Consider the following 12,624-nt stretch of genomic DNA (forward strand, 5'->3'; position numbering starts at 1 on the left):
TCCATCCCATTGAGATATAATGAGCACTTCCGCATTCTATTGTTATAATGGGAGTCAGACCTTAGAGTAGTCAACGCTAGTGTCGCCCATAGGTGTCGCCACTCTCTTACTAGATGACATCATCAGCGACGTCTGAAAAGGGAAAGCAGCGTCCCCGCTCATTGGCTCCCGAAGTACCGATTGAACCGGGGGAAGATTTTTGAAAGTATTCGGGTGGAGCTGCTAGACTGGAGGCTGTACTGTCAGTGTAGCTTCAAGCTTGAGCTTCACGGTTTGTTTGTTTGTTTGTGTGATCCAGCGAAATAATACACAAACAAACGGAAACAACACACGTTATAGTTTAGTAGTTTGTTTGTTGATCTCTTTTATTTGCTTCCATTTCCATTCGATCCAACCCGGGTCTGTTTAATGGCTCCAGAGACGATGGCGACAGAAGTGTTGGAGTTGTTTAACATGGACTCGTACGTGAACGTCGAGCTGGACACTGACGACAGCGAGCCTGTGTTGGAAGAAGAAGCGCTAGTGGGAGCAGCGCAAGGTCTGTTTTACAATCCATTATTTTATTTTATTTTAAATATTTGTTATCCCACGATTTTCTAACCCATTTTTCACCCCCGTGTCAATTATCTAATGTGATCCTGGGCTCTACACACCCTCCGCCAACCTGGGGAGAGGAACGGACTTGAACTCAGGCTTCCTTTCTTTATAATCCATTATTATTATGATTATTATTACTATACAGATATTTTACATGATTTTAGCTGGTTCTTTTTGGTACGTTGTTTACTTGACCAACACAACAACAACAACGTCTGTTGCATTTGCTGGTTGTTAACCTCATTACCCCATGACGTCAGTTTTGTTTTGTGACACGACGGTTGTACTTGTAAGTAACGTCAAGTAATTTTAGTTTTTTATGAAAATGGGGTGTTTGCATTCTCTGGAGGGACATGTTGTTTGTGTGTTGTCATTTTCTATTTTATTCACTTTTTTGAGGGGCCCCTATAGCTATGTCAGGCTTTGAGGGTTTGTGTAAACACAAACATTGTCCTACACAGACATTGTGTGTGTGTGTGTGTGTGTGTGTGTGGCCCCTTTCGGGACCCTTGTTTACCTTTTCGATCTTCCGAAATACAGAAATGGTACGGGTCGGTAAACAAGGTCGCAAAAAGGTAACCCTACGGACCGGACCGGCAGACAGCTTGGAACTGGATTAGTCTTTATTATTGTCCTTGAGGGACATTAGCTTTCACAGTCTGTTCATAATAGAAACGCATAACAAACATAATGGAACCTAACAGGTCTATTTGGTTCCATTTGTACACTCTCTGAGTTAAATTAACATTGATTTTACCATATAAATTGGGGTCTCAGAGTTAGATCTGCATTAAATGGGGATCCGTAATAGCCTAATGCATGTCAAACTGGGGGGTCCTTGAAATTAAACGACTCAACCACTGCTAGAACTGTAAAAAAAAAACTTCTCTTATGGGGGTCCCCTGGCATATCTATTCAAATGGGGGTCCGCGGGCTAATTAGTGTCAATTTGGGGATCCTTGACATAAAGACACAGCAACATGGACAACCCATTCATAGAATCTCCTAATACATCCATACTCCCTAGCTAGCACACAACATGTCAACAAGGCAGTTTGCTGACATGACAGTTGACTACTCATGATAAGGTGATTATTCCCCCACCCACCCTTCCTTTTTTATAGTGATGCACCGAATATTCGGCCGCAGAAAAATATTTGGCCGAATATTGTCTAAAAATGCATTTTCGGCATAGTGTATGCAATTCAAAAGTGCTGAATAAATGTTTTATGGACCCATATAACAGTGGTTATTATTTAAGTGAAGTTTTGCCATATGTCTTTTGCCATAATGACAGCAATGGTAGGAAAATACCTAATCGGTTTTCTATATTCGGTATTTTTTCTTTCTCTACAGTCCTTTCTGCGAGTGCCGATAGAAGTGATGCAGGAGAGGAGGAGGAAGATGAAGACAGTGGAACAGACTACCTAAACATTGAAACGCCAGGCACTCGGTTGCTAAGAGCCGAGCGTGATGTCGGCAGCAACTCCTCGCTGCCTGATGTCTTCCAGACAAACAACCTTCTTTTCTACGAGCGATTCAAGGCTTACCAAGACTATATGCTCGGTATGTACGGCCCTCTCATCGATTTGAACTTGAAGCATTTTGATTTTAAGTATTTATGAACAGTTTGCAGTTGTGTGGGTACAATACATTTCACATGAAAGCACAACTCGATTCAAAGGCTGTCACTGTTGATGACACACTGATAAAGCATTACACTTGTTTACAACAGGGTCAACGGTCCACCCTTTTCAATTCATCAGAACATTTAGAGACGTACTGTACAGATAGGGAAACTTTGACAGAAAAAGACTCGCTCACCGTATACAAAATAGAAGTAAAACTCCTTAGACTGAGACTTAAGAAGTAAAACTCCTTAGACTGAGACTTAAGAAAATATTTTTAATTTTATTTCATCATGCTCATATAGTGCTCTGTGCTCCAAGTGCAATTAAAAAGCAAACGTTCGGTCCTAAGACCTTCGTCAGTGCTATATCATTATCAGTACAGATATACACTTCTATATAACATCTCTGAATAGATCTGTAAGTCGTACTGTAAAGTGGTGGATCTCACCCCTACAAATTAATCGGTATATTGGCTGTGGACCCCGATCTGAAAAGATTATGTGCCAGAGCATATTTAGCATTTTTAATTGTTAATTTTTTTTATATATTTTTTAAATCTGCTGGTTAAAATGAAATGAATGTTATAATATATATAATATAATAATATATAATCATTTTGCCTCACGGATACACATGGGGGTCAACAAACCATTGTTTTCTCCCAGTATCCTATAAGTGTGAACTGTGAAAGCGTGATAATTGTACTTGTGAGGCTGGTGCATGCATACATGACGTATGAAGGTAATGTGAGTGTTGCTTGTGCAGGTGATTGCAAGACATCAGAGGTGTGGGCCTTCATAAGTGAATACCTGGAGAAGGTTGTGGAGCCATGCGACTGGCAAGCCCTGTGGTCTACGCAAGTCTTTGACATACTGATAGAAGTGAGTGTGCATTCCAAACCAGTCATATGGTGTATAGGTGTAATTCATCATAAGCAACCTTCAGAAGACATGCAGCAAAACCCGCGACAAACAGTGACCAGCCTAGGTGCATGTACCCCTCGACCATGCACCTAGGCCCAGGCCCGCTATGGTTGTTGAAGCGTATCCTATCCAGTATCCAGCCAGGCAGCCACACAGAAGCATACTCCATCATGTGAATGTTTGTGGGTGTTGTGCAGTGTTGATTTTGACTACCTTTTTCCATTGACGAAGACTAAATGGAAACTGAATAAAAAACTAAGCTATGATGACTAAAACTAAGACTAAATATACAGACAATTTTGTCAACAAATAAAAACTAGACTAAAATGTTAGGAAGGGACTAGTGGACAAGAGATCCAGTATAATTCATTTTACACTTGGTTGCATGCTGAAAATGGCAGATATACGAGCTCACGACGCGTTGAGAGCTTGTAGATCTTCTGAATCTGTACAAAATAGCATCTGTCATTACGACGGCATCAAGGCCAGCCAAAATGCATTTAGTCGACTAAATCAACTGTAGATTTAGTCGACTAAAATCTTATATTTAGTCGACTGAAACTAACACTAACACAGTCCAGGTGACTAAATGGGACTAAAACTAAATTAAAACTATTCAAGAGACTAACGACTAAAACTAAAATCTAAATTTGCTGCCAAATTAAACTCTGGTGTTTGTGTTGTCCTCAGGTTGAAGACGTGGACTACAAAGAACTGAAGGCCAGCGTGAAGCTGGCTCGGCCTCTCCATTTCGAGGCCAGAGGCTGTGAGCTGAACGAGGAGTCCATGAAGGTTCTGCTGGACGCCACGCAACACAAGGTGGCGCTGCAGGAGCTACAGGTGGTCTATGACGATTCCGGGGAGTTTGACCAGACAGCCCTCGCCATTGAACATCTCAGGTAGGGACTGGTGGGGTCCCTGGAACTACATATTTTCAGATGGGGGTCGGCGGCCAAATACAGTTTTGGGGGTCCTTGACATGAAAATGTTTGAACGAATGACATAGAAACATGGGGTTTTCAGAAAACTGTCAGGATTTAGAAGACATTTGTAGAATCGTCCTCGGGTCTAAATGGGTTGAGCCAAAACCACACCAAAGGGTTGGGTTTGGACAAAAGGGTTTTTAAGGTAGAACACACAAATGCAACTCAATGAGTTGCATTGATGTGGTTTACCTTAAAAACAGTTAACTCGACCATTTGGTGTGGTTTGGGCTTAAGGCTTCGTAATCAGTAGCAGTCAACATTCAGACTTAAGTATGTGTAGATGAACAATAATAGAGCTATTATAGTGATGGTAAATATATCATCAAATATAAAATCAAATGCATATTTATCAACATTCAAAACCCCAAATTGAGTAATACAACATCAATTACGTTTACTTAATACAATTACAAATAGTTTTCATTTAAATCCTCTCCATATCATGCAATCTTATTTATTATTATGTGTTACCACTAGATGGCAATAGGTGTTCATGGTAGCAATTCTACAAGTGAAGTTGAAATGGCTGGTGACAGTGCAGTGTTGTTTTTCACAGCACATTTTGATTTTAGTTTTAGTCATAGTCTTTTGAATGATTTCCCATTTAGTTTTAGTCACCTGGAATGTTTTAGTCGACTAAATCTACAGTTGATTTAGTCGACTAAAATGTATTTTGGCGGGCCTTGAATCGTAATGACTGATTTTACACTTGCTGAAAATAGCAGATCTACAAGCTCACAACGCGTCACACTGCAAGCTTGTAGATCGGCTATTTTCAGCATGCAACCAAGTGTAAAAGGACTTATACTGGTCTAATATTATATTTAGTCTTAGTCATCGTAGCTTACTTTTTATTTAGTTTCCATTTAATTTTCTGCAGTGAAATCAACACTGTGCCTATTAAATCTAATAAGAATAAAAAGCCTCATCATTTTGGTACATCATCACACATTCAGTTTAATTGTGCAGCCAACAATTGTTTTTTGTGTGTAAAATCTCTTGAACACCTCAATTATATATAAACAAGAACATCTACATTACAATAAGAAATCAGAGGATAGTGTTTATCTTTTTCTAAGCAGTTTTTTTGCTGTGTAGTGGGTGTTCGTCATTGCATGGCTTCAAGGCTCAAGCTGAGGTTTTTCTGAAGGGAACGGCAAGAAACAAGATGGAGAATAGGATGGTGTTGTGTAGGAATGAGGGGCGTCAGACGCATTCCTCCAGTAGAACAAAAGGTTATCAAATCTAAAAGTTAACAGCATGACATTTCCGTCCCAACATTTGGGACATATTGTAATTTGACATAGTCTGTAGTCTGTAGATAAAGTTCATATCAAAATTATCTGAAGGTCATACAACTTTGAGATACATTTTTGACTGACAGAAATAACAATAGTTTTGACCTTTTTTAGATGAACATTGAGAACTGGAGTGCATTTGTGCATACTATTACTACATTGTCAGTGTTAAATGAACTCAGGATTTACTGTTTTCATTTGGGGTCCCTGTCCCAAAGGTGCATCTAATGGGCGTTGCAGGCCTAACGTTCCCCAAACGTTTTAGCTCGATACACAAAACAGAACTTTCATGTCTCCCAAATTCAAAAGGTTTGGGAATCGCTGTTTTAGATCAATGCAGTAGATTCCTGGGTTTCATTTGACAGAGACTGTGTGCGTGTGTGCGAGAGAGAGAGAGACGGTACTGACAGGCAGGCACCCGGAAGGTGGTGGACGTCCTGGACAAACGGGCTCGACTGCCTCTGCTTTCGACTTTCACTTTGACTTTCAATACCCTGCACTTTGTTTAACCAGACCTGAGGATGAGTATAAACCAAACTTTTTCATGCCAAGGATCCCAAATTGACACTAATTATCCCCGCGGACCCCATGAGAGAAGATTTTTATGGCTCTAGGCAGTGATTCTCAACCCGTTTAATTTCAAGGACCCCCAGTTTAACATGCATTAGTCTACGGACAGACCCCCATTTAATGGCATTTCTATCTCTGGGACCCCCAATTTATATTGTAAAATCAATGTTAATTTAACTCTGAGAGTGTACAAATGTAACCCAAATAGACCCGTTACGGTCCATTCGGTTCCATTTGTACACTTACATTTGTCCTAACACTAACATTATATGCCATTGACAATGAATGGACAATTTTGAGTGTTTGTGCAAACCGAAACATTGATGACTAAGTGATTATAATCTGGTTTATAGACAGAACGAGGGTGTCACGACTCACGAGACAAGACATGGCCAAAGGCCATTTCCTGGGTTCCCCAGCCAAAAAAACATTGAGAATGAACCACTGTTCTAAAACCACGATATATACACAAGACGTTATCTGTACTTTGTTGCCACATTTACATGGCAAGGAAGAGACCTTGGGCAGCAGCAGAGAAGATAAATGTCATCTATTTATTCTCTTCCATTTTCGTCTTCTCCGCAGGTTCTTCTGCAAGCACATCTGGAGGAAGTGGGACGAAGAGGACGAGGATGACGAGTTTGACTACTTTGTCCGCAGTCTGGAGCCTCGCCTCAGACTGTGAGTGCAGCACCTGTGTGTTTGTGTGGCTGACCTGAGGGGTAAAAGCTATCTATCCTTATATTACAATTTAGGCATTTAGCAGATGCTCTTAATCCAGAGCGATTTACATTAAGCAAGAACAAAAAAGCATCATACATCACATAAAATCACATAAAAAGCATTTATCATGAAACATGCGTAAGCTAAGAACGTAACAGTGGAATATCTATATAATGAAACTATACATATAAACTATGTCCCGGCGTTTTTAGTGAGGGTACTTCCAGCTTCCCTGCGTTGGCTGATCTGAGTGCGCGGGAGGGTTTGTAGGGTTCAATCATACTTGCAAGATATGGGGGAGCCCATACCTTTGGTTGCTTTGAATGCCAGCATCAGAGTTTTGTATTCTGTGCGGGCAGCGACCGGGAGCCAGTGGAGGGAGCGGAGCAGGGGGTAGACATGTGAGAATTTGTGGCTGGTTGAAGACCAAGCGAGCTGTGGCATTTTGGATCAGTTAGAGAGGCTTAAGTGCACATGCTGGTAGGCCAGTAAGGAAGGAGTTACAATAGTCGAGTTTTGACAAGACTGTTGTCACTCTGGATTAGGAGCTGGGCTGATTCCTGGCGTGGGTGAGGAACGGTCTAATTCGTCGTATGTTATAGAGTGTGAACCTACAGGATCGAGTGACAGCTGTGATGTGAGTTTTGAACAAGAGCTGACTGTCCAGGACAACACCAAGATTCCTGGCTGTTGGGACAGACGTTACCAGGGAGTTGTCTACGGAAATAGTTAGCTCCTGCATAGGGCAGGACTTAGCTGGGAAGAAGAGAAGCTCAGTCTTGTCTGGGTTCAGCTTGAGGTGGTTGGAGGACAGCCACTGTGAGATGTCAGCCAGGCATGCAGTGATGCGCTCTTCCACCTGAGTGGCAGAGGGGGGGGAAGGATAGAAACAGTTGTGTGTCATCGGCGTAGCAGTGATAGGATATATTGTGAGCAGAGATGATAGTGCCAAGGGATTTAGTGTACAGTGAGAAAAGGAGGGGACCAAGTACAGATCCCTGTGGGACCCGGGCGTTCGGGGGGGGATGATAGCAGACCTTTCCAGGAAACCTGGTAAAATCGTTGCTGTCGGGAGGACACCTCATAACTCATTTTTTGAGGTTTTGATTTTTTTTGGTGCTATTGAACACCCTTTCGAGGGTTTAGAAAATATTGAACCAATGGAAAGTAGTAAAAAGTGCTTTGGACAAAACCTCTTAACTGCATTGGACCCTCAAAATGTCTGCTAAAGCAACTAACTCCACCACCTCTCCCCCTCTCATGGAAGTAATTGACAATATATAGGGGCAGTGGTTGCCTAAGTGTTAGAGGAGCGCCCTTGTTGCCCGGACGGGCAGGAACATTATGGGTGGGGAAGTGATTGTCATCACTCACCCAACACCGCTGAAGTGCCCTTGAGCAAGGCACTGAACCCCCAACTGCTCTCCCTGGAGCTGCTTAGTGGCCAACAGTATAAGACTGTGGTTGTACTGGTCAGCTCCCGTGTGTGTGTGTGTAGGGCGTTGCTGAAAATGAGCACCTGTGCTCAGCTACTTCCCTGGGTCACAACACCAACTTTGATGTATTGCTTTGTTTTTAAACTATAAGGTTTTCTTTATTTCGTGAAAAATTAACATTTTTAATTTCCTGAAAAGTGAACATTTTGGAGTTTCCTCCCGACAGCATAATATATATATATATGTATATATATATATATATATATATATAGCCCCTAAATCCGTAGACGGAGAGTTCAGTCACATTGCTGCAGTTCAGCCCCGCTTGATTGACGTTTCGTTTTTACCTCGTGGACCAAAAGCATAAGAATATAAAACTACACCCGAATGAGGCAGTTTAGTTAGAGCTGTCTGTAGTTGTACATGTTGACCACTTGAGGGCACTATGTCCTAGGAGAGCACACACATTATGACACTGCAAAGTTATTTCTCTTTTATTTATGTTTTCTCTGATGTTTGGTTTGGGGCTAGGAGGTCGTGGGGGGTGATGATGACATAATGCTTACTAAGGCTGGTGATCTTCTTCTGGATGTGAAGTTGTGAACTTCCCATATGCTCCGTTTGAGCCAAGTTAACCCATTTAGACCTAGCTAAATTCAATTCAATTTCAATATTCAATTCAAGAAGGTTCTAAAATCACTTCTCCTAACTACCAAGTACTTCCCATACGGTCTGCTAAATTAACCTGGTGTACTCAATGTTCTCCTATAGCGGTTTGTTATACAGTACATTTCCGTCCTCTCACTGTCCCTGTATTTTATCTGTATTCAAATGTTTAAGATCTGCATGTTCAATATGATTGTTCTTTTCTTTAAACAAACAAAAACAACTATGAATGTATAAATATGCCTGGAGAAGCCACTTGCAAGCCCCTGGAGGGTTTTTAGGCTTTCTCCTTCACATTTCTATTGACCTTGTGTATCATTTCCGAAATATTTTTGTATGTGAAAATAAACAAACAAACAATCACATAGTGTTTAAAACACCAAAATGGGTTAAAGTTCTCAGTCGCCACGACTGATTTCAATCATTTGGATTCTGGAGATGCCAGCATTTCTTCTTATTAATGCTAAGAGGCACCACATTAACCACCGTATTCTTATTCATCACTATTCGCTGGAAAATATCAGATCTGCGAGCTCACAAGGCTGCGACTCGTTGTTGTAGATCAGCTAATTCTCCCTCAAAAGATTTGGTGTAGGGAGAAAATAGAGATGACCTAGTACAGAGCCAAATGTCAAAGTATTTCCACGTGCTGAAGGTTTAAGTGGTTGTGAAAAAGCATATTAACAAGAATCCAACATATTACAGTAATTGAAACGTTGGTGTATAAAAAATCAACATGAATTTGTATTAACACTGATTGTAGTCTTATAAAGTGTCTATAAACATGTTGTGTAGGGGGGTCCCTGGCTGCTTCATCTCTCTCAGCTAAGGGGTCCTTGACCTAAAAACGTTGAAGACCCCTGTACTGTGTGTACAACACTGGGATTAGATTCTTCACCTTGCCTTCCTGTTCTCTGATACTTATGATCTTGTCTTTCTCTCATCACTTGTTTTTTCCGCTCCCCTGAGCATTATGTTCCCTCTGTGTCACTTTTCATTTCAATCTGTTTTTCTCATTTGACTACTATTTTGTCTTTTTACTTTTCCTGTCATAACCTTCTTCTGTGCTTGTCAGTTGTCAAAATCCCCAGCCTCTCTCTCCACTGCTCTGAACGTTCTTGGTCCTCACTGCTAGGGCTGTGTCACGATCACGAAACTTTAGTTTAGATTTAGATTAGTTGTCATAGAAATAATTGTGTGATTTTATGTAATTGTTTAACTTAACAGTTAATTACTAATCTAATTAATCGAAACGTCTCTGCTTTTGCATGTGAGTAACAGACAAGACAGTGCACTTTCCATTTGATTCTATTTCTCATACAAAGATGCCATTGTCTGGCCCTGTATCACAATTTCGCAAATGGTCAAATAACTATTTGATTATGGAATATAATATGCCTTTTGTATTCTTTCTGTATATCGGCAAAGTGTAGATTTTTATCTTAGACATTGAGGGAAATTCAGCGCGGCTGGTGAATCAATCGACTTATGAATTAAGTATTGATGCATTAATTGTTCATTCGTAAATTCCCATCCCTAATTTGCACCTTTTTTAGGCTTTGTAAGCAAAACTTTCAGGTCAGATATATGATAAATAACGCAAATATATAAAGAAATGTTCCAAGAAATTAAATCAAATAATGTATTAGACAGCCTTTATATTAAAACATTTTATAGCCAATGTATAAGCAGAGCTCATCTAACGCATTGCGACACATTGTCGGCTTAGGTGAGCTGTTAACAGAGAAGATTGTGTGCAGATCTTATGCCTGCAAGGCGAGTGCTGGATATCAGGGCAAGGATAAAAACATACGCACACTGTTTTATAGCTCCAAAGAACGTAGGACAGAGGCCAGATTCTACAAAATGTCTTCCAAATCATGACAAACTTATGTTTTTATGTCAGTGGTTCTCAAACTATTTCATGTCAAGGACAGTCACAATTATATGTAATTGGCCGCCTACACTCATCTGCAAATATGTTGTTCCAGGGGACCCCCCCCCCCCAGAAGCAAAGATTAGAATAAAAAATGTTCGCTGTGAAAGAATATAATTATGTTAAAAGAATTGCACATGTTTTCACGATTCGACCCACAACGTTTCGACCCTTAGGTCTTCATTCATTCAATTATGATTCGTTGAGCCTCCCAGTTTGAACATTTGTCAAAATCTTTCATATTTGTTGCCCACACATGCCCAAAAATAGTGTTTTGTGGACGACCACGTAGGAAATAATTATGGAAATGTGACATTTGTTGTGACACTGACAAACTAGCAATAGAATCCATGTTTAGAACGAAGCTTCTTCTTCTTCGATAAGCCGTAATGCTCCCAGATATTTCATAAAAGCAACTGTTAACACTTTTCTTTTTTGCTAATGACGTGTTTAGACGTACTTCAAATAGTCTTTACATTATACATTCTAGCCATTTGAAAATAGCCCATCTACATGCTCACAATGCGTCGCGATGCGACGCATTGTGAGCATGTAGATCTGCCATTTCAAAAGATCTTTATACATTTGAAAATTTGTGAAATGGGACATTCTGCATAGTGAGTACTTTCTACTTTTAAGTATATTTTGATGCACATACTTTTTACTCAAGTACATTTTGAATTCCCAACTTGTATTTGTAACAAAGTAGTTCTACGTACATTACTTGGAGTAAAACAAAAGTACATTTTCCCCCCAGGTACTATGACATCCTGGAGGACCGCGTGCCCACAGGCCTGGTGGCGGAGTACCACTCGCTGCTGTCGCGCTGCTCGCAGCGCTTCCACCAGTTCTCGTCGCTGCGCAACGACCTCAACAGTGACTCTGAGTCGGAGCTGGACAACGTGTCCATGGTGGAGGGCCTCCGGCTCTACGAGGAGATGGAGACACTCCGACGCAAGCTGCGCATCATCGAGAACCCACTGATACGGTAAGGGGAAAAGAGCTGTGCATCACCGAGAACCCACTGATATGGTAAGGGGGAAAAGAGCTGTGCATCATCGAGAACCCACTGATACGGTAAGGGGGAAAAGAGCTGTGCATCATCGAGAACCCACTGATACGGTAAGGGGGAAAAGAGCTGTCCATCATCGAGAACCCACTGATACGGTAAGGGGGAAAAGAGCTGTGCATCATCGAGAACCCACTGATACGGTAAGGGGGAAAAGAGCTGTGCATCATCGAGAACCCACTGATACGGTAAGGGGGAAAAGAGCTGTGCATCATCGAGAACCCACTGATACGGTAAGGGGGAAAAGAGCTGGGCATCATCGAGAACCCACTGATACGGTAAGGGGGAAAAGAGCTGGGCATCATCGAGAACCCACTGATACGGTAAGGGGGAAAAGAGCTGCGTGTCATCAAGAAGTTAGAACCCGCTGATACGGTAAGGGGGAAAAGAGCTGTGCATCATCGAGTACCCGGTCCAGGCCATTTGGTTTTCAACCATTTTGATACCAGGGCCCACTATTTTAGTCTGCATTTGAGCCACGGACCACCATTTGTTGAGGTTTCGTCTCTCTGAGCCAAAACAACAATTCAAATGCTGTATTGATGTTCTTCTACATTCTCTAATTCTGTAGACTTCTTAGAAATTAAATAGTTCAGATATTCTAACAATAATTTAACTCTTCAGAGCGCTCTCAAGAGTTAAAGATCTATAAGGCAGGGCTTGACAATAACTTTTTTAGGCACTTCACAAGCACACACAAATACATTTTAAATTAACTAACTAAGTTGGTTTTGGTGAATACATGTTTGCATGTTAGTTGAATATTCTCAGTTTACAAGTTAATAGCCC

General features: G+C 41.1%; 1 protein-coding gene across 2 annotated transcripts in view; it reads left to right on the plus strand.

The window, feature by feature from the left end:
* The first annotated feature begins 254 nt into the window (after nt 1–254).
* shcbp1 (SHC SH2-domain binding protein 1) overlaps nt 255–12,624 on the plus strand; it is a 31,298-nt gene continuing 18,928 nt past the window's right edge. For both annotated transcript variants that reach the window (XM_080765397.1, XM_080765398.1), the window contains exons 1-6: nt 255–538; nt 1,954–2,163; nt 2,994–3,109; nt 3,842–4,050; nt 6,591–6,686; nt 11,524–11,754. In XM_080765397.1, the coding sequence (XP_080621523.1) occupies nt 409–538; nt 1,954–2,163; nt 2,994–3,109; nt 3,842–4,050; nt 6,591–6,686; nt 11,524–11,754 (992 nt within the window). In that variant the 5' untranslated portion in view covers nt 255–408. The remainder of the gene's footprint in view (nt 539–1,953; nt 2,164–2,993; nt 3,110–3,841; nt 4,051–6,590; nt 6,687–11,523; nt 11,755–12,624) is intronic.

This window comes from Protomyctophum bolini, assembly GCF_963924005.1.
Source record: "Protomyctophum bolini genome assembly, chromosome: 1".
In the NCBI taxonomy this organism is placed as follows: domain Eukaryota; kingdom Metazoa; phylum Chordata; class Actinopteri; order Myctophiformes; family Myctophidae; genus Protomyctophum; species Protomyctophum bolini.